The 21824-nt window shown below is 45.0% G+C and overlaps 1 protein-coding gene across 9 annotated transcripts in view; it reads right to left on the reverse strand.

Annotated features, from left to right (window-relative positions):
• Nucleotides 1–539: 539 nt before the first annotated feature.
• Nucleotides 540–21824, reverse strand: part of LOC133420796 (multiple PDZ domain protein) — a 54380-nt gene continuing 33095 nt past the window's right edge. For 4 of the 9 annotated variants that reach the window (XM_061710628.1, XM_061710627.1, XM_061710623.1 and 1 more), the window contains 22 exons: nucleotides 18171–18239; nucleotides 17869–17940; nucleotides 16820–17003; nucleotides 15760–15956; nucleotides 15573–15664; nucleotides 13590–13668; nucleotides 13213–13281; nucleotides 12379–12474; nucleotides 12204–12281; nucleotides 11006–11186; nucleotides 10773–10918; nucleotides 9246–9329; nucleotides 7996–8189; nucleotides 7868–7882; nucleotides 5238–5385; nucleotides 5048–5134; nucleotides 4874–4970; nucleotides 4632–4792; nucleotides 3314–3418; nucleotides 3143–3237; nucleotides 2934–3057; nucleotides 540–1492 (listed from right to left, as the gene is read on the reverse strand). In XM_061710628.1, coding sequence (XP_061566612.1) covers nucleotides 1346–1492; nucleotides 2934–3057; nucleotides 3143–3237; nucleotides 3314–3418; nucleotides 4632–4792; nucleotides 4874–4970; nucleotides 5048–5134; nucleotides 5238–5385; nucleotides 7868–7882; nucleotides 7996–8189; nucleotides 9246–9329; nucleotides 10773–10918; nucleotides 11006–11186; nucleotides 12204–12281; nucleotides 12379–12474; nucleotides 13213–13281; nucleotides 13590–13668; nucleotides 15573–15664; nucleotides 15760–15956; nucleotides 16820–17003; nucleotides 17869–17940; nucleotides 18171–18239 — 2520 coding nt within the window. In that variant the 3' untranslated portion in view covers nucleotides 540–1345. The remainder of the gene's footprint in view (nucleotides 1493–2933; nucleotides 3058–3142; nucleotides 3238–3313; nucleotides 3419–4631; nucleotides 4793–4873; nucleotides 4971–5047; nucleotides 5135–5237; nucleotides 5386–7867; nucleotides 7883–7995; nucleotides 8190–9245; nucleotides 9330–10772; nucleotides 10919–11005; nucleotides 11187–12203; nucleotides 12282–12378; nucleotides 12475–13212; nucleotides 13282–13589; nucleotides 13669–15572; nucleotides 15665–15759; nucleotides 15957–16819; nucleotides 17004–17868; nucleotides 17941–18170; nucleotides 18240–21824) is intronic. The other 5 variants (XM_061710626.1, XM_061710621.1, XM_061710625.1 and 2 more) reach the window with 5 other exon arrangements.

A 21824-nucleotide genomic window follows, 5' to 3' on the forward strand; every position in this document is an offset into this window, starting at 1 on the left:
TGGGGGCCAAGCAGTCACCCAGGGGCCGAGCAAACGTGCTCCTACAGTAAAAACCTTCCCGTGTTCAAACCCAGGCCTCGTTAGAGGGGAGCACTTGTGGCTGCGGCGCAGCTGTGCTCGGCAGCGCTCAGACAGATGGGATGCCGTACTTCAACACAGAGCTCCGTCTCCCTCGCCGGACTTTATTGAGTCTCGAGCGACAACGCGCTCTGCTCAACTCAGACCATGTGAGCCGCTCCGCATAAATCTATATTCGTGTTCTATTCATTTTAATTTGCCCGCCGGCTCGGATCCGTTTGCCTTTCCCCTCAATACGACAGTAAATCGCTTTTATCTGGTTGACGGGAAACCGATCTGGCTGATGCGCGGCAGATGTGACGTATGGAGCAACAGCTGGATCCCGGCCTTCACCCGGCTCAGGCGCCGCTCTGGATTCACCAGCGCAAAGTGTTCATCATCGCGCTTAACGACTTTCCTGAGGAGATTCGTCTTAAGTTGTTAGTCAATTATTGAGTGAGGAGAAACAGGAGCGACGCTGATTGAATCCAAAGGTCACTTTTATTAAAGTCAGCGTGAATAGACTTGATACTGCCACTTTGACAGCGCTAGAAACACAATGAAGGTGATAAGACAGAGGAAGGACTTCTTTTCTTTTTTATCTCCAGCTAGAAATACACGACACACGCCCGACGACTTCACTCACTACACACGGGGAGACTTTAATCTTGGGCAAACCTGAAGGTCGACAGTTTCAGCCACCGCGTTCATTTACTTCTCTGGACAACTTACATGAATGAAGTGAACATTAATCCGAAAAAAAAGAAAAAAAGGAAAGAATACTGTGATATAATACCTTATGCTTCAGCTTTAGCAGCACTATACTTCATGGAGGAGGTCTGACACTCAAACCAGACCTACAGTACTTCACATCTTCTCCTTCGGAGCGCTGCGCCTCGGCGGCGCCGTGCTTCAGTCCAGTGTCATAGGAATGCTTCACATCATTAAAAAACTGTGATCCTCTATCGTTTTGCATGAGAAGTCTACTTCTAGCAGGCTTCGTTTCTCACAGTGTTCAGACCTATACCGAGCGATGCGCCTCTCCTTCATTATTCCATTATTAGTCGCTCACATTTCAGTGTGAGTATTTTCACAAGTGAATACAATCACCTAGCTGCTGAATACTGCCGACGTGAGTTCTCTCGTTGCTGTATTTGTGTGGTGTTTTTGCTATTGTGAAGTTTGAGCCTTCAAAAACTTTTGGTGCAAATGTAATATATATATATATGTATATATATGTGTGTATATGTGTGTAGTGAATGTATTGAGTGGCTAAGTGAGCTAGAGTCTATGACAGCACAGTGAGTGTGACGGTTCCTTTGGTCCTCTTCAGGATGCCAACGGCCTCTTCGTGAGTGACGCCCTCCAGGGTCTGCCCGTTGACGGCCATGATCTGATCGCCTCGCTTGAGCCGGCCGTCCTCCGCTGCTGCACCCTGAGGTCACACACACACACACACAGACAGCAAGGTGTGATGTTTAATGGCACTCTCTCAGGAATCACAACGCTGTATAGTGGGGTTCCTCAGGGGAGCAGCCTTGGGCCGCTACTATACTCCATCTTTGTGAATGACATGCCATATGTATTTAAGCATGCAGGAGCAGCAATTTATGCGGATGACACGACATTGCATGTCTCTGCAGAAAACATTACATCTGTGGAAAAGTTACTTCAACAGGAATTAATGCTAGTTTCAGAGTGGGTTATGGAAAATACCGTAAGCTAAAGCTGAATGTATCGAAAACAAAATGTATGGTTATTGGATCTAATCATGCACTGAGGGCTGAACCTAAACTGCATCTTTCTATGAATGGCATTGCTATAGAACAGGTCAAAAAAGCCAAATTGTTGGGAGTAATAGTGGATGAAGTGTTGTCTTGGTCAAATAATATCATATTACAATATTTCTAATATTAGAAGAATCACCTACCTGTTGAATGAATCAACTCTTAAATTGTTACTCAACTCCTTAGTTCTGTCCCATCTGAACTACTGCCCAACAGTTTGGTCCAGTGCCTTGAAGAACAATATTTCTAAATTGCAGCTAACTCAAAACAGGGCAGCACGCCTAGCTCTGCGGTGCTCTATTAGAGAAAGTGTCAGGAGTATGCACAGGAGACTCACATGGATGCAGGTGGAAGAAAGACTGGCTTATAGTCTCAATGTTTTTGAGAAAGACTTACACCTTACAGAAACCTGTTTTTTTTTATTTACAACTTCATCCGACAAATGAGAAACATAATTATAGAACTAGACAGGCCTCAGCAAACAACTTCACCTTGCCTTTACCGAGAACCAACGCACTCCAAAGGTCTGTTATGTACAGGGCTGTAGCTCACTGGAACAGTCTCCCCCCACACTTGATTTCAACCACAGGAATGGCTAGTTTCAAAATTAAACTGAGAGAAGCTGTGTTTCGACATAATATTATGTTACAATAGTCTATTAGAAAACTACGTTAAGGGAATCCATTCATGTTAATATTTCTATCAATCAGGTTACTTATTAATTTATATTGTACTCGGTACATTACATTCTACTCTGTAATTTATATTAATTTGCACTGTATTATTCAATGTTCATATTATTATTATTAGTATTATTTAATGTTCATATGCACTGAGAAATTCATGTTAATATTTTCAGGTTAATTGATCTATGTCATTCTTTGTATAAATGCTGTATTGTTGATTAATTGTATGATTTAATGTGGACCCCAGGAAGAATAGTCTTCATATTTATGAGGACTGATGAGGATCCAATAAATGACAAACAATAAACAAACACACACACACACACACACACACACACACACACACACACACACACACACACACACACACACACGGCGGAGGGTTTATACTCGCCCCACTTACCTTTCCAAACACAGTTTTGACATAAATGGGCAGGTCTCCGTGGGGGCTGCCGTGTCCTCCGACGATACTGAATCCCAGCCCGTCGGGTCCTCTGTCCAGAGTGATGGTCTTATACTGAGGGGGGCTGAAGGAAGGGCAGAGGCAGGTGAAGATGTTGTTTCCATTTAACAGAGCAGCGTTAAAAAGAAAGATGCTTCCTAGCTTCATACCCGATGTCATCCTGGAAGATGCAGCTGGGTGCCAGCCCGCCCCCCGCCTGCTCCTCAGAGGGGCCCGTCACCGTGGCGTCGCCACCTGCCACCACCTAAGTGTGAGCAACACATGTTGTGATATTACGAAGGAAAGCTGGTACAGTGTTGTGGGTGTGTGTCCTGGCAGACCTGCAGCTGTACGGTGCCTGTGGCGTTTTTCAGCAAGGTGACAGCCTGAGAGTGGCTCATGCCTTCAGTGGACGTGCCACAGATGCTGACAATCCGGTCTCCGATCTGGAAAAAAAAAACAAGGACAATCGTACAATGGCAGAAATAAAGCTTTGCAGAGTCGGCAAAAAGGGAATCTTTGTCCAAATCTTTCTCCAGAGTTGAAGGAGTGTTCACTGTTGTTTGCAACGTCCCGTCTTAAGGCAGCACAAAAGCAAAACTGCACTTTAGTCCAGCTGAGTAATTTCATTATGGCGCCTTCTCATTTCTCATTCCGCCCGGAAATGTAAAGCAGCACAAATATGCCATTCAAGATTCCTTCTCTTCCCTTCAATGGAGCCTTTTGTCAGCGATGTGATCTAAATGCAGGAGTGGGAGATTTATTATCCGTGCTAACCGCAGCCATTGTCCTCCCCCGCAAACAGAGCTACAATTGTCAGTGCGTCTGTAAGGGCCGCTGCTTTAATGCTGATGGCGCTTGACCTTTGAAGGCCTTTGAGAGTCAGAATCATCCACGGAGGAAAGTGAAGAGGAGTGACCCCGCGGTGCGTCACTGAGACCAATCACCTCGCCTCCATGCTTTCCCACTAGGGGTCTAACGTGCCGAGTAGATACTTTTTCTGTAACTACTCTGAGGTTCTAAGCGGCTGAGTCGGCTGTATCTGACGTCATCACACTACAGACCACCGATTGGTCGGGGGGTTGGAGTCAGACGTCTGAGTCAGGATGTGACATCAGCGAAAGAGACTCTGACGGCTTCTTCTTCATTTTATTCGACAGGCAACGGCAGCACAGGAGTCTGTTTGTGATCCAACTCTGAGGTGCAGATGTTCATAAACCTGGTGCTGAGGAGAGAATTAAAAAGGGATCTAGACGGAGATAAGGAACGACCAGATCTACCAGGAGCTCTGTCTCTTCATAGCTGCTCGCGGCACCAGCTGACTTTTCAGCCGCGCCGAGACAAACTAAAAAAATGTAAAAGCCTTGCTGGTTGAAGCTTCTCTCTCTCATTTTTTAACTTGATATCGAACACGAGCCACAGACCCAGCAGAACATCTATCATCTCCTCCAGGTTCTACATCTTTAGTGTTGTTGTCTTCTTAGTTTAGATCACACAATCAAATACGTCACAGCAGCTTCGTTCCAACCTCCTACTTCTGCTCCAGGTGTTATGGAAAAGAAACCAGGCCAAGTTGAGTGGAGCTGAGATGAGTAGAGCTGAGTAGATACTAGTGGAAAAGTGCCTATTGAGACCAGAGCGGAGTTTAGAAGCTTCTACCTTGAGTTGGGTCTGAGCAGCCAGCCCGTTGGGGTTCATCATGGCGATGAAGATGGGGATGTCGCCCAGAGGGCTGCCCACTCCCCCTGCTATGCTGATGCCCAGAGAATCACTGGGGCCTTTGGTGAACTCCACCGTCCTGGAGTCGGGCTGCTCGGCAGCTGTGAGCACATCAAAAACACTCATATCTACAGATATCCTTCCCAGATGGATCCGTCGGTTATTTTAAGGTAGATACTTACATTCCTGACTCCTGCTTAGCTTGTCAGAGTCGCCGGGGAGGCTTCCAGAGTCTGTACATGAAGGATGGGCCACCTTGCCGCTGCCTGTTTCACTCACCTGAAAAGGAATCGAGTGTTTTATCGTAGCCGGATAAAAATAGATCTTCAATAGGTGTAAAATTAGAGGCGGTTTACCTGACTGCTTTGAGACATCCTCCGTTCAGAGTGGAAGGGACCCGCCTTAAACCTTCCCACTTCCATTTTGATGGCCCCCACGCAGCACTGCAGCACAAGACGACAGCATGGTTTTTCATCTTAGTTCCTCAGCAGAGTTTGAGGTAAACGTGTGTCTGTTTGTTGGGATGGGGAGTGACGGGAGAATCACCTTGAGCAGGGCGGCCACGGCCTCCTGAGTGGCCGACCTGACGTCCTCACTGTTGACTGACAGGATCTGGTCGCCCTGCATCAGTCGCCCGTCGGCGTCCACCAGGCCTCCTTTCACGATGTCAGACACGAACACCCCGGTGTCGTTCCTGGTGGGGGGAGGCGGATGCAGGAAGGGATTTAAACTCCTTGCAAGGACTGCTCCTCGCATCGTTTTTGACAAAATGATCACAGTTTTTGATTAAAGAGAAAAAAACACTAAGTGTAATTTTCAAGAGGAGGAGATGGCTGAACCGAAGCAGAGCGGGATTTTCCAAAGGCACGTTGGCTTCCCTGCTAAAACCTGGGGCTGTCCACGTGGATAAATACTAACACGAGCAGGAGCTGTGAAACAAAGCAGCCCGGTGCCGGAGATGCTCCTCACCACTAACTGCTAGCTTGCACTTTCCCTTTCAGCTCAGGGTTTCAGGTTGTCCCTGCAGTTTCCGTGCTTTTGTGCATTTGCGCTTTTTCCACATGTGCAGCAGAACCGCACACAGGCCCACAGATTTACAACCGTATCCAAAGTTGAGCTGCTGTCTTGTGTTTAAAAGCTGCGTCCAACTTCAGGGTCTGCGTTTCGTATTTGTCTGGCACCGCAGCGCAGAAGCCCGCAGCTCAGGCACAAGCTGGGGGAATCCTGCTTTATAAACAACGTACAGTACACTACATGTACATACTGTACATGCCGTATAATTAGAGGTATATTTCTGTCTGCACAAATCATTCCTGTAATCACAGGGGCGATGGGTCCAATCATACCCTGCTGTGACGTGTGGAACATGAAATCAGAAGTTGAATTCTGGGAAAGCACAGTGGCATCTCGGTACTCCTCTGTTCTGTTTAAAAATAGCTTCATTCCGGGGGGGGGGGATTACAGCACACGGGGCTTTATGGATGTATTTAACTATGAGGATTCATTCTAGTTTGCTAGTCTACGTTGGGTCCGGATGAAAACACACTGGTACGAGGAGAATGCTTTGAGTCATTCGGGAGAAGATGGAACAAAGGAAATGTGGAAGAGGGTTTAAAGCAGAGCACGTATGTGATGGCCACTAAAGCCGGGCAGACACTGTGCGATTATCGGCTCGTTTTGAGCCGATTTTCCAGTCGTGCGTCTATTTTTTGGATCGGGACGGATTTCGACCCAATCGTTGCTCGTGCCTCGTGCAGTATACGTGGGGTAACGACGAGAGAGTAACACCTCACGACGAGAGAGTAACACCTCACGACGAGCTCCCGATCACAAATCGTGAGCTCGCAAGAAAATCAAGCGTGTTTGAAATCCTGGTCGCTCCTCACACAGTTGAAGCAGCTACGACCCGATTGGACTCATCCTTTCACAGAGAGCATGCGCAATCTCTGATGTCACGTCAAAAACTATTATTTGTAGTTTAAAGTGTTGCAAATTCACATTACAAATCATGTTTTAATAGCAAAAAAAAAAGACTGCATTTCCCACGTCTGCCTAGCCAATTCCGTGTCCAATCACGACGTTGTCTAATCTTTTTTCATTTATCGCCACACAGAACGGCACAAATTGCTAAAGGCTGATTTATGGTTCTGCGTTACACCAACGCAGCGTACGGTGCGGGTCGCCGCGTACCCTACGGCGTAGGGTCTGCATAGGTGTAACGCGGAACCATAAATCAGCCTTTAATGCGTGTTCTGTGCTGTTCTGAACTTCCCTGTTGTGCTCATTTTGCTGGGACGCCGGGTCCCTCTGCTGAGACACAACTTTTGCGGTATGTGTTCATTGTTGTGTCTAAAAATGATGCGCAGTGCCCACCCAATCAGAAACGGTTCCCCATAACCTTTGATCAGGTGGGCAGGACGCACGTTTGGGTGGGTACAGCTCACCCGTGCCCCAAAACCAGCCTCGAGTTCCAGTACAGAGAGGTCCGACGTGAGGATTATGAACGTACAGTGTGAGCAGACGGAGCATCAGAGCATCGGGTCGTACAGTGTGAGAACATAAATCATGGGCTGTGAACTTTTGAACTCCGCGATCTAGTCGTGCAGTGTGAGATGGGGCTGAATCAAACGATTTAAAATATCGCACAGTGTATGCCCAGCTTAAGTGTCATCACATTAGAGTGTGGTGGTGTTATTTGTGTTTAAGGTTTTGGAATTGTCTCTATTTTTATTTATGATATGCAGAATAAAGACAGTGTTATTCAATGCTGGGTAAAATGAAAGGACATATAAAAAGGACAATGGAAGCAGTTATTGGTTAATGAGGGAAATGTTTGTTTTATGTGAATAATTGTAAAAAAAAGATATATATAGAGGAAAAGTGAAAACACGCACGGTTCCGCTGTCTCCTTCAGTAATAACTTTATTCGCCTGTTTTTCAGGTATTCTATATACCTGTTGTTTGGTGCCATTTCCTGGTACCTGCAACACTTAGAAAGAGCCGTCTTTGTAAGGGCTATGCTTTTGTTGTTGTGTACCGGGAGTTGGGCTGCAGTGTTCAGCATCTGCACCAGAGTTCACTTTGATCCAACCAACTAGAAATCACTTCAATGCTGTTTTTATGTGCTCAACTTTCTATCCACATATTAACTACACGTAAGGGGTTGAAGTAGTTACCTGTTGTCCCGCGATCTGGATAAAAAACAAACAAACAAACACTCCAGTTATAGCTGCAGTAGTTCTCTTAAGTACAGACTGGTTCAGGACAGCAGTGAAATGGGGTGTGGATGGTCAGTATCTCCCACCTCCTGCCCACGATGCTCAGGCCCAGGCCCTGGCCAGGCTGCTTGTTCAGCTCCAGCGTGAAGGAGTCCCACAGGTCCTCCTCCTTGTACTGGGTCTCGTCTCTGTAGACGCTCAGCCGGACCCGCTGCGGCGTCTGCCGCAGGACGTTGATGGCCTCGTCGTGACTGGCCGCCCGCAGGTCCATGCTGTTCACCTAAGCAGCAAGAATGAAGCAAATACGTCTCAAACCCACACCGGTCTCAACTTCAAACCGACAAACGCAATCACGAATAATACGGAACTGGACATCGTAAAGATCAATTGTGGTTCAATAGAATCACGGAAAAAATAAAATAGTGGGTTTTCCTTTCGAATGGAAGGGTACCAACAAATTTGTCCACATGTGTAAAGTAGTGTCTTAACATTTCCTTTTATGGGGATTTTTACAAAAGTAGCTCCACTCTGAACCCCGGGATGAAATAACAGCAGCTGAGGCCTATAAAGAGTGCTAATAACCCAATTTAATGCTAAAACAGAAGTTTCCTTCCCCAAAATTGCTGAGATATATGGAAATCAGATCATAACATTTAATCACAGGGTGATGTCAGAGCACTAGAATAACAAGGAAAGCTTCCCACAAAGCCGTGAGAGGGTAGATGGGGTCGTCTGAAGACTGATCACCACCTTTTTTTTATTTTTTATTACAGCATTAAAAAGGGAAATACCGCATTAGCTCGCACCGTGGACTTGCAAAGTATTTTTCCTGTAGCAGCTAATGGCACAGCTGCATTTTGGGACGCTGCTCCCATTTTCCGAACACACTCTCGGATGGCGGACAGAAATGAATTCCGGAGGGCAATTAAGGCCTAATGGGGTGTGTGTGTGTGTGTGTCTTTAAGTTCAGGTCTACTGACAGCTACAGTAATTGCACTCCTGAGCTCCACCCCCCCTCCCTGACAAAAGCATGAGGTCAAAGGCAGGGCAGATCCAGGTTGAGCCTCCGTGCTCAACTTATCAACACACATAAAACACGCGGGATACGTCCCGGCCTTTCAGCTCATAATCACTTCATTCGTTTGGCACGTTATCAAAGTGCTGCGTTGGACTGTTTTGCTGCGGCTTCATCTCGGATTTCTCATATCAAACTGTTTGATCCTAAAAGTTAGAAACCCCAGCTTTCATGTTTCAGCTCCTCAGGCATGTCTCCTTGAAATGTGCTCTGCCTTTCCTTATCTAGGTCAAATGTGCCGCTCATTATACCGCACAGCACCTCTAGGATTTGGTCTCCTGCCCACAGCCTGCCATCTTTGGAGGCTGCTCCTTCTTCATACACTTCGTGGATAATGATGGCTCCCTGGGGAGAGAGGGAAAACATAAAGAAGAGGAGTGGATGAGCGAAGGACAGGAGAGGAGGAAGTGTCAGAAATTAAATGAGAACATTACATTTTCATTTACATTTCAAAGATACAGATATGGGGAAGTAAGAGGTATACAAAGTGACATATCCTCGTTCATGGAGAGAAGCATCTTTTCATATGTTGTTGGAGAATTACTTATATATACTGTATATATGGGTCAATGACGAATAAGGATTTTCAACAGGTAAATTTTAAAATAATAAAAAAAAGAATATCTATTGCAGTAGTTCAAACATTAAGAATGTTGTGTACACATAGATTTATATAAAAAAAAATTAAATTAAGTGATTTCAGAGTTTTTTGTCCAGATGAATTGGCACTAGCCTTAAAAAAGGTAATGTGGTGCAACCATGATTCATATTAAAATACATTAATTTCCTTAACATCTTGACATCTTTTTTTCTTTTACAAGTTTTCAATATCATACAAAAATGGTTGTTTTTTTAATGGTCGCGCCACATGATATTTCATAAAATGGACATCATCAGTCAAACTTTGTTTGTATATTATGATGGAAATATAAATACAAATGTGTTGCAATCTTACACACTACAAGACATTTCAGAAATCATGCCAGATAGGGCAGAAGATTGATTTAAATACATTTAGAGTGATTTCAAAAAAAGTTTTCAAAACAAGAGTCATGGTCGGACGGTCGCACCACATGACATTTTGACGCTTAAAACAACAACAAAATCCCAAATAACTAGTATTTTTTGTAAAATTCAAGTGAATCCATATGTGGGACAGGTAGTTCATATATATGGTATTTTTTTATCCATTTAAACCTTTTTTGAATTGAAAAAAAAATCTGTTTTTCAGAAAATATAGGCGTCACGTCATTGACCCATATATATATATATATATATATATATATATATATATATATATATATATATATATATATATATATATATATATATATATATATATATATATATATATATATATATACATATACTGTATATGTGTGTGTGAATGTTTGTTCCTGAGTTTCAGTGTATTTTTTCCGTCTGGGCTGACTGTCATTTGGGGTCCGGAGGTTACATTCCAGGACTGTCTGCTGCGGCCGAGGCCAGACAAAGAACGGCTGCACACAAGGCTGACTGAGCAGACAGAATAGATGGGCTGAGAGGACGATGGCAGGAGGAGGAAGGCTGTGACAACATCGTTTCCTACATTCCTGAGCTGCCAGGGCTATTCCAGACCCCGAATTATACCGCCACCAAAGACGGGGGTGGCATCATAGGTGGGAGCTGAGAAGGTGGAGTCGCAGTGTCTTTGAAAGGCTTGTGCCGTGACAATGTAGTTTTTATGTGGTAATTACAAGTTGGGAAGTTAAAAACAACAAGTCAAGCCTGATTCACACGGTGTCCTACCAGCAGGGTGTCGCAGCCTCCCACGATGCTCAGACCCAGGCCCGTGCGGCCCTTAGAGATCTCTATGGTGGTCTCACAGCCGGGGATGATGGGACAGGTCGCTGGGTCACAGGCCAGAGTGGAAGGGGTGGATGAGCGACTGAAACCTAAAACACAGGAAGTAAACATAAGCTGTCCCATCTCATAAGTGTAAATATCAGTTATCTCCACTGAAAACTGAAACATGGACGCACTGGTCGCTGCCTCCGCCTCTGGCTGACTTAAGGTGGTCGGGGTGGTGCTAGGCATGGTGGGTAGGCTGGCGAGGACTCCATCGTCCTGGCAAGTTGACTGGGGAGAGGAGAAGGAGGGGGTCTCATTTGAAGAGAAGGTTAGCTTCAGTGGACCTTTGGCTCTTCTTAGCAAAGAATTGACCTAAAACACATTAAAATGACTAATAAGACTCAAATTCTTATCTTGTAGCTTCTATTTCTTTCTATATAGCCACATGCAACAGTTATTACCCGCTCTCTCATCAAGTCATCACTATTATTAATGAAAATGAAGACAAAAAGAAACAAAAAAAGCTCATGTGGGCAATACTAAGTACCCCGAGGATTCAGTCATATCCAGTCTTGCTTGGATTCCTTGAGGTTTGAGGGCGTTTGCTTACGCACATGTCCCACCACAGGACTTCATTAGGCTGTTCCAGAACTTGGATTTGTTTCTCTTTCAGCCATTTCGATGCCGATTTGTGACTACAAGATAGCTGCAAAACAAGCCCAAACCATCACCCCACCACCGCCGTGCTTGACACTGAGTAAGAGCTGTTCCTACTGAAACGCTGTGTTTGGTTGTCGTCAACCACGGGATTGGGCGAGGCCAAACAACTCCACTTTGGTCTCATCTGTACATTGTCCCAGAAGTCTTGTGGTTTGTCCACATGCAGCTTTTTGAACCTCAGTTGTCCTTTCATGTTCCTTTTAGGCAGCATTCTCCTGGAAACCCTCGGGGAGCGTTGCTGTAGGGTAATTTAGTTGAAACGTTCGCTCCTGTGAACGCTGACAGCTGTCTTGAATGTTTTCCACATGTGTGCATAATCTTTCTTGAACTCCATATTGCCTGGAAATGGTTTGATAAACCTTTCCGGGAAATGGTTTGATAAACTTTTCCAGATTGATGAACAGTTGGTTCTCTAAGACTATTGCTCGTGTCTTTCCCGCTTGGCATTATGTAAACACACACCTGAATGCACCAGTGAAGCAAAATGCTAAAACGCCTGCAGCAGTTCTGCAAACTTCCTAAAAATCATCACATGACTGTAGCTTTCTCTCTTAAATCCTATGGGAGCAGTAAGGGGGTACATGGTATTGCTCACATGATGTTGTGGTTTTTTTTTTATCGTGACTTTTCAAAACGTTGGGAGTAAATCTTGTAGTTTACACGGCGTACCTGGTCAGGAGTGTATCCGAGCACGGATTCCCCGTTCACAGCCAGGAGTTTGTCCCCAGGCTTCATGCAGTCTTCCTGCAGACAACACAGCCGAGTTTTGATCAGCAAATTCTGCATAAATCATGCAAACCTTTTTTTGTTTATTTTGTTTGGGTATACAGGAAGCACCACATACATTTCCAGGGTGTCCCATCGTCTTAGATATACTTTGAACCTCGATCCCAGTCTCTGTGTTGCCCTCGACGAACGTGATGCCAAGTCCCCCGTCCTCCTGTTGGACAACACCGTCATTACAGCACAGTAAGAGTTTACAGTAATCTCACTCTTTGTACAATACATCTGAATACAGCTGAACAACAAGGACGTAAGAGTTGCACCAGCAAAGGAAATCTGGTGCAACTGACAGGAAATCACCTCCAGAGAGATAATTAGCTCTGCTCCACCTTGTACCACTCCCACCTCTCAAACTTCTGATCTCTCCGGGCTTCTGCCTTCGTACCAATGAGCAACACGTGATATTGTCTCACATTGTCTCCCCATAGCATATGAATAGCCCAGGAAAGAGTTCCCATCTAGGTTTATAGACTTTCAGAGCAAGTTGTGCTCCTGTTTTCCACAAGAGCTGCTCAAAGGGTCAAAGACTGACCTTTGGAAAGCTTCTGTGAAGCTAAAAGGGAAAAAATCAGTTCCCTTTTATTTATTATTTGAAGCCACTGAACCTTCAAGCCGCTCTGGAACCTTTTCCCCTCCATTCACCTTTTTTTTGTTTTGTTTACTTCACCCTTTTATTTCACAAGTTTCCATCTCTTTTCCGTGTCGGAAGCTTGTCAAACTCCACTGCTCCGGTTTTCTCTGTGCAGCCCTGTTGGGCCCTTTTGTGTGCACCGCCCTCATTACCGGACTGAACCGAGACTTTTTACAATTCCTCTCGTCCAATTATAGTCTGTGTGTGCTGATCCCAGAGAGTGTTTCTGCGCGGGACGCCGGCGGACAGTCCTGCTCGTCTTACCTTAGACTGTGAGATGTGATGGACGTGCTCCGGAGCTTCGGCGTCGCCGTTCGTGGAGGTCGTTTCCAGCTGTGGGGGAAAACAGGCAGCTGCTAGTAAAACTTAAAAACATGCGCTGGTCTGTTCGCTGCTGGGAACGCAGGCCGCTCCACGCCGCTGTTTGTGGTCTTTGGGTGTCTTGGGAGTTTCACACAGACTCGTGATGCTGGAACTTCCAGGACCACACAACATGACTAACATATAGGAGCGCCGTTCAGACGCAGGGACGGCGGTGGAGCTTAATTACTGTAGACGAGGACCCGAGGTGGAGCTGAAGCTCGTCACGCAGCTCGAGCAACAGGATGTGGTGCGTTGAAGTGCAGCGAGCAGAACCGTACCTCAGCGCGGGGCTCCGCGGCGTCTCCACCGTGCTCTCTCACCGGTCCCACGGCCATCTGCTCCAGCGCCTCCGTGTTCCTGTTTCACAAGAGTCATAACCCGCATAAATCGCCGCTCCTCCGCTTCGTGACAGTGAGGCGGTGATTTACGCCAGTTGATGGCGGCGTGTCTTTCAAGGGTCAGGACCGGGATGTGAGTTAAGTGGCAGGTTAAGTAGTGGGAATCTGGCAAGGGGTCGGGGGGGGTCAAACATGGCCCGACTCGGCGGTGACGTCTCCGCCGATACCCGCCTCTATTCCAGACCAGGCCTGACGTAGGCAGTAAAAACCCAGGATTTATTTGACTTCTCTAAAGATGGTGTACTTTTGTCTCCAACGGTGAACGTACAATTATACTCAATTAGCTGGGAATTAGGATTTAGTGTCCCTTCAAAAAACAGCTGTGTCGGTGGGTAAATCACCATCCGGACGCCCCCTCTGATGGTTTTATGATTAGTTTCAAATCAGACAAAGTTGGAACACTAACATAAATAAAAATGAGGATGTGATTCTGGCACTTCCTGTGATTTTGTTGCTTTGCAGACCAAAGATGTTTCATGGTTTGTTTTTTCTTATCTCCTGCATCTTTGCATGTCAGGCTCCCAAAAGTTAAAGCTTTACCACTTCTCACTGGATCGGTGCTCAGAGCAGGTGAAGGGCAGGATGCAAATCAAGGTTTTCACTCAACTCGATATACTTTTGCTAAAAGATAAGTGAATAAAAGTTGCTTCCCAGCTTTATTCAAAAGGTATCAGAACCAAAGTTTGGAGTTTTTACCGTCTCAGTAACGGCTATAAACTGAATCAGCTTTTTATCTCCTCAAACGCATATCAGAGTCAGAGATGTCACGCACAGATGAGACTCAGGGAAGCTCCTTCATGGCTTTGCTTTATTCTCTTTTGTGTGTTGATTCATTTTATTTTTGTTTTTATTTTCCATTATTTTTATTTAAAATCGAATTTTCTTTTATCTTAATGGATTTTATTCCTTCTTTGACCGTTCTTTCGCCGTTTCTCATGTCTCATTCCTGTGCATTCCTGTGTCTCAATAAAACACTCGGAGCTGCCTCGTGTTTCTGAAACGTGTTATTTTAAAAATAGATGCCTTGCCTTAAGGAAGAGCGAGGCAGTACGTGCCCACATTTTTCATTTCTAAATTCCCTACAAATGCGCCGCTGTGGACGGGTCGGAACTGTAGGGAGGTCAGTCCAGGACTCGTAGCTTCGTCTTCCTCAGCTGCACCTTCGTAATGTGTGCAGAATGTACCGTCTTGAATCTTGATCAAATCGCAGGGATGATGGATATCCCTGGAAAAAATGCTGACCTGAAGGCAGCAGGTGTTCTAAAGCGTCGCTGAACCTTTCTGGAGCAATGCTGCCATCACAGAAGTATAAATGAACCTTCCCCAAGCCACATACCATCATACAACTTATATTTACTAACACTAAACTGCACCTATGTCAACTTTTTCCTTTTTTTTTTTTGCAATGTGCCACAGGTCTGAAATGCAAAACACGGATGTATATTGACAAACCAAAAGAAGGTGATGAAAAAACATTGAATCATGTCTGTTCTGCAAATTAAAAAAGTAGATGTAAGCATCATTTAGGAATGCCAGTTTTGTTAATATTTCTAAGCCAATATTAAAGTGCTTAGAAACAGTTTAGCACTACTAACTCAAATAAAACAAATAGATATTTAAAAAAAAACTAACAACAGTTGTATATTTGCACCAGGAAGAATCTTTAAGTCATTCTTCTGGAGGTGGACAGAATCATTTCAGCCTGAAGGGCTCCAGTGTGGCATTACAACAGCTCCCTCTACTGGCTCTTAAACAGCATTACAACAAACTGAGACTTGTTTGACTATAAAGTTACATGGTTACATGGTTGCTCTGGAGTTTCTATAAAAGAGCTTCAAAGTGAGAAAACAAATGTTTCTATACCTCACAAAGATGATTTTGACTTTGGATGGAGCACTCTTGATTATGGACGATGCGTTCTGATGACTGTGGCCATAAAGAACTTGTCCGTTGATCTGACAGAACATGAAGAAAATGTTAAAACACATAACTTTAATTCAGTCTTTTGCATCTCTCAAGAGGTGACATTAAGGAAGGAGAACAGCCTCACCTCTAATAGCTCATCCCCTACTACCATCCGTCCGTCCCGGCCTGCAGCTCCATTGGGATCTATTCCTACCACGAACACGCTCATTCTGGAGCGGTCCCTGTTCCCCGCCAGGCTCAGACCAAGACCTGTCTTCCCCTTCTCCAGCTCAATCATATGTAGCACCCCTGGGAGGCCTCCGTAGCGCTGGATTACATTCTCTGTGAGAGGCAGTTGGAGTCGTAGAAGACAAATGTGAGATGACAATTCTTGCGAGCAGCGCGAGGCTTGTCTTGAGCCTCGTGAGTCCGTGTGCTGTTGCTCTAAATTTAGTCACATTCAGAGGCGCTGAAAGTAAATGGGAAGAATGAAAGAATTTCCTGCTTTTCCCCTTATTTCTCTTTGTCTCAATCTTGCCTCTTTTGTTCTCACTGCAGTCTTTGCTCCCCCCCCACCCCACCTCTGCTGTCTCTGGTGTGTTAGATAGCTGCTCTTCAGTCCAATGGGCTTGTGTTGTTCTGGGCTCCATGCCACTGTTGAACCATCACTCCTGTACTAATCTCCACAACTCACCTCCTGGGGCCGAGCATCATCAATCTTATACCCGCAGGATAGGCTCTGCCTATCTCCAACACACACACACACAAACACATGCATTCACTCACTTACAGTCTCTCAGCAGATTCAGGTGTTTGTTGCTGACTGTCTTTGGGGTGTAAGATTCACAGGACATTTGACATTAGAGTGTCTGCAGGGGGATTATAATCTATTTAGGACATTAGAGCGTCCAGGTTTTGCTGTGGTGCAGCCACCTCAAGCATAATCAGTACACTTTTATTGCAGCCTGATTGCAGGACAGATTTATGAGCAGGCAACGTAAATGTAACGTGGATGACCTCTTGTGGTGGTTTGGTGGTACTGCACCCAACAGGACGTAAACGAATGTGTTTTGTTTTTCATATTTATTTATTAATATCATGCCAGTTTATATCAGTCACAGGTCACACTAATGCTTAGAACACATGCTAAGATTAACTTCTAGTGACTGAGTGACTACTTCCTCTGAAAAAGAAAGAGAACTCACTCCAGCTGTATCCAAACTCGTCCACCTCTTCCTCCTCCTCCTTCTCCTCCTCCTCGGCTGTCTCTGCGGGCGGACCGGGAACCTCTGGGAGCGTGTCTGTATCGGTCTCCCCCACATGGGGCACCACTGGCAGGGGGAGGACGGCACTGGTGGGGGATGGCTTCGCCGCTTCACGCTTCGCCAGCTGTCGCGCCACGGGAACCACGGAGGAAACAGTTTATTAGTAGGAGATAAAGCAAGTTTCATCCCCGCAATCAATTTTTAATCTTTTTTTTTTTTTCCCAGGCTTTCAGAGATGGGATGGCATATGTGAGCTGCTGATGTTATCAACAGTGCCCATATGCTCCGTTTCATTTACAGCCTCATCAGCTAAAGCAGAATATGTTAGTTTTAGGCTCAGTAATGAAGTTATGAATGGCAAAGGTCTGGATCAGAATTAGGTTATAGAACCTATTTAAATGACAGCCTTAATGTGCATCTGGATGAAAAATTACGACTACTGTGAGTGCATAAATCAATAATTAGTGTACCCATTAGACAGATCTGCTCACTTACCTGAATAATAAGAGAAGCAAATGTAGTGATTGCCTCTATGCTCTTGTTCTCTCAAAGCAACACTGCTTAACTTTTTTCAGCTTTTATTGGCCTATATTAGCGTGAATGCCCTTAAAACTGCACTGCATGTCATTTTGTGGTCTCATCTCAACTCTTGTGAACCCACAAGCCAAAAGGACCTCATTCTCCCGCAGTGTTGCTTTAGATTTCAAAGCCTCGGTCAGTCATCACAGCAAATACTGATTCTGTTATGGTTCAGAAGACCAGACTCAAAGCGAAATAGGAGGAAAGACAAAAGCTGATTGTTTTTTTTTCTTTGCAACACACACAAAAGACCCCAGACGGACAGGGACGGTGTTAGGAGGCATGTATGCACGTACAGGATGTGGACCCTGGACACCCCCAACACGTGAGCTGCGTTGGGGGTGTGGACATACTTGTACGAGCATACACAGGAAAGGAAGGTGGAAAGCACAACACTGAGACCCACGAACCTTAAACGGGGTAGGAGTGAAAGGGTTAGTTGGGGAGAGGCGGAGGAAAAGTCTACTGTGACTGTCACCCTCCTACAGAGAAGAGAAAAACGTCAACAACTTTAGAAGACAACACACACTTGACAGATACCTACATCTATTCACGGACATAAACCGGCTGCTGCAGCCGACACCACAAGTGGAGCTGAACATGACAAAGTGAACAAGTCTGGAAATGCCTTTTTTTGTTGTTTTTTAAGTTTCCAACTTTGATCTCTCTGCAGTCGGAGACGACGGCAGCGCTCGGGAATGGGAATACCAACCTTGTCCTTGTTGTCCCTTGATATGGGTGCAGCTCGCTCCTCGCTGCAGTCCGTTATCGATGGCTGTTGCTTTAAGGAAAGACATGAAGGTAAATCACGCTACTCTGCAGCAGATAGTAACAGAAAGGACTTTAAATTCATTTCTATCACACGTGGAGTACAGATTCATAACATCCACTCCAATGTCACCTGATAGGGAACGATAGATAAGAGCGGCCCGAGCAACACCAAATACATAAATACTAGCACTGTAAGTTCGTACAAAGTCGTAAGTGATCTGGATGACTAAAACAAATGCTATACTTGAATTTTTAAAGCTTTTGAAAACTTTTGAAAAAGTGGAAGATTTTCTCCTTTTTTTAAACTTCAGCAGCTGACTTGATGCTTTTCAAGCTAAGAAAAACACACACTCGAAGACAGATTGACGTGTTGAGAGGAAAATGCTGCCGTGCGCCACATATCCATCCAGGTTCCCCCCTTTCCCTGCTGTTATCAGACTTCAAAAGGCTTTCGTCAGAACCTCTGGCTTCGTCTTCCTCGGAAAACCACGTCTCCGCTTTGACTTCTTCACATATTTGTGTCCAGCTGTCAAATCAATCTGCCTTTCTCACGTTCAAATCAGGCGCTCAAGACAATGGTTGAGGGAAAACTGGAAGTTGGGTGAGAAAAACATGAGGATTTAATGCAACCAAGGGGTGAAGGAAACCCAAGAATGGGGGGAAAAAACAGCACACAACTACTAAAAGATGAGAGAAAATATGAAAAACTTTTTTTTTATCCAACATACAGTAGGTGAGTGACAGATGAGAATAACCCCTCAGTTAAGGAACACACACCCTTTCTTTCATCCAGCCCTCCGCAACAGCCTTGCAGCTTGTTACCCCCACTTTCCACGAGTCAGAGTAGAGAAGGACACGTTAAGCAGACACAGACACGGGGTAGCTTTCTAACCTGAGGGAGGGCAGTCGCTAAGCAGCTCTGATTAGTGCAGCAAAGGCTCGGCTCGCGGTGACTATGTCGCTGCAGAAAGGGGAGGGGTGGCTTCTAGAGGCAACACAAGACGGGCAGGCTTACAAACATGGCAGTTTCCTGGGATCGCTGCGCTTTTCTGACAAAAGATAAAATTGGAGGCCATGTGGGAGAAGCACAGACAGAGACACCCCAGGTTTTATTTAAATGAGTCGCCATTAAAGCAGATGGTTTCAATGAGGAAGGTTTTGTTTTATTAGAAAAAAAAGAAGCATCCCTCTCTGAAACAGAAACCGAATGTTTAAAAGATCCCTGCAGGGTACTTTGAGATTACTTATTACTTGCAAAAGGATTTGAATCTGAAAGGGATACAGCGTGTTATGCTCTCGAGCCCCCAGTGGCATTTAAACCGCATTATTGGTCCGCCTCCGTCCCTTGAACGAATAACACAAACAAAGGAAAAGTATTCAGTCCAATGTTCTGAATTCCAGTCTGCTGCCCCTGAAAAAGTGATATATGACTTCACAGTCAACTGGCAAGATGCTTCTTTAGCCAGCAGCACAAATGATTTCCTTGTTTGCTTTCATATGTTCAGGGTTGAAAAAAATTCAAGAAACATGAATTTATCAAGAATCCCGTTTCTCATGTAAAGTGGTCTGCAAAGGTTTGGGGCCCTTCTGACCACAATTTACGGGGAATAACTTGAGGATTGACGCCTCGATCGCCAGGAGGCAAACAGTTAAAAAGGTCAGTTTCTTGTTCAGGCAAAAATTGTCCTCTTTCCATCTTTTAGCGTTCAAAATTACAAAAGGAAAAGGGCCTAGGGCCAAACTTCAGATGACCGGGATGATCAATAATGAGTAAAAATGTCTCTCTTTCTAGATGCCTGAAGGTTCCACGTTCATCTGTTCAAACAATAATGTACAAGTATTAACCCCATGGGAGCACAGGGGGGCGTCTGTATCACAGAGATAAGTACGCTTTGTTGTAAAATATGCAAATAAACCTCAGAACACCAACATGAGCCTGTTTGTATCAACATGAGTTTAACATGCTCCAAAACCACAGCAAAGAAGCCAGATTACAGTTTGGAGCTGCTCAAGGGAACGGAGATCTTAATATTCGGAGGCGTGTGCTGTGGTCTGATGAGAATAAGATTGAACCGTTTGGTCATAATGATCATTTTTATGTCTGGAGGAGAAAGATAGAAGCTTGAAAAACACCATCGCCCCAATTGAGAAGCATGGCGGTGGCAGTATCATGTTTGGACTGGTGCACTTTGCCAATTAGGAAAGGAGGAAGGATGTGGCTATGTTGAAGCAACCTCCAAATACCTCCAAAGAAAATGATGGTACTAGAGTGGGCATCGTCGCAAAGCCCCGACTCCAGTCATAGAGGGTTCAGACACTTCAGCAAATCCCACCGGTTCTGTCTGGACGAGACGAACGGGACAAAAATCCAGCAAGATATTGTGAAAAGCTTGTGAAGGGCAAAGTTTAATAGCAACGGCTTAAATGAAATTCTACCAAATCCTATCCAGAGGTATGTCAACTTTTGACTTTGAAGAAGGTTGTGAAGAAAAAAAAAAAGAAAATCTCTTTTTATTCAGGCAGTGAAAAAAAAGTCCATAATCTTAGCTGACCTAGAACATGAAAGCCTTCCTAAACATGGAGATAACAGGCTTACGTGTCTCTTTGTAAACGGTACTGGCTCCTTCAGAAGACGACCCGGACACATCTACGCGGCCACGCTGCTATTTCTCTCATGAGGGTCTGCATGCTTTTTCACCGAGTATAGGTTTGTCACCAGGTCACAGGATTTGTTTTAAATCTGCATCAAGCTCATGTTCTCTGAATTTTGTGGCGAAAACACTGAAAAGATTTTCGTCTTTACGACTTCCACGAAGGCGTCAGCGGCCACTCCTTGTGGGTCTTCTTTTACTTCCTCCTATTGTCCTTTCTCTATCCTCTTTTAATTGATTAATTGGAGTAGCTGGCATCTTGTTAGTCCCCGTGTGTATTTATAGCCTCGCCTCTCCTTCTTAACTTTGTCTATCTGTTGTCCTGGTTACCAGCTCTGTCGTTTCCTCCACAGCTGGTTTCTACCATGCTTTTAGTTTTTCACCTTGTCTGATTCAGTGTATAAAGTTGCTCCCATGTCTTTTCGCTTGGTCTGTGTGGGGATTTAGGCCCTGACCTTGACTCATCACAACGTCTTACCTCTGCAGGTCACACCTTTAAAGTCTGCCGCGCCTCAATGACAGTCTGCTGATTTGCTTTTCCAGCAATCCTAGAGTTTTTATATTTTCCACAACTTGACCTCCACCGCCTGCTGTAAGGCCAACTGCTTTATTTACAAAATTATGTAAATTTCCAGGAGAAAAACAGTGATTTTACCGCATTTTGAATTATTTTATATAATCAAGCGGCTGATGATCGTACAAATGTTCGAGGAGTCTGATTGTTTAGTCATTACATTTGCATGATTGGGCCTTTCTGTGAGTGGGCATGAGGGTTTTATTGGACCTGTTTTGGTTGAATCCCTGACCTCGTTGGGATCTGAAGTCCCCGCGGGGACTGATGCCCGGTCCTAACGAGCAGGAGTAGTCGCTTTCCCACTATTGAGCCAAGTGGAGCGCACTGAGGCCGGGTCGGGCCAGTGACCTTTCTACCGTCACTTCCAGTG

This window comes from Cololabis saira, chromosome 20, assembly GCF_033807715.1.
Source record: "Cololabis saira isolate AMF1-May2022 chromosome 20, fColSai1.1, whole genome shotgun sequence".
NCBI lineage: Eukaryota > Metazoa > Chordata > Actinopteri > Beloniformes > Belonidae > Cololabis > Cololabis saira.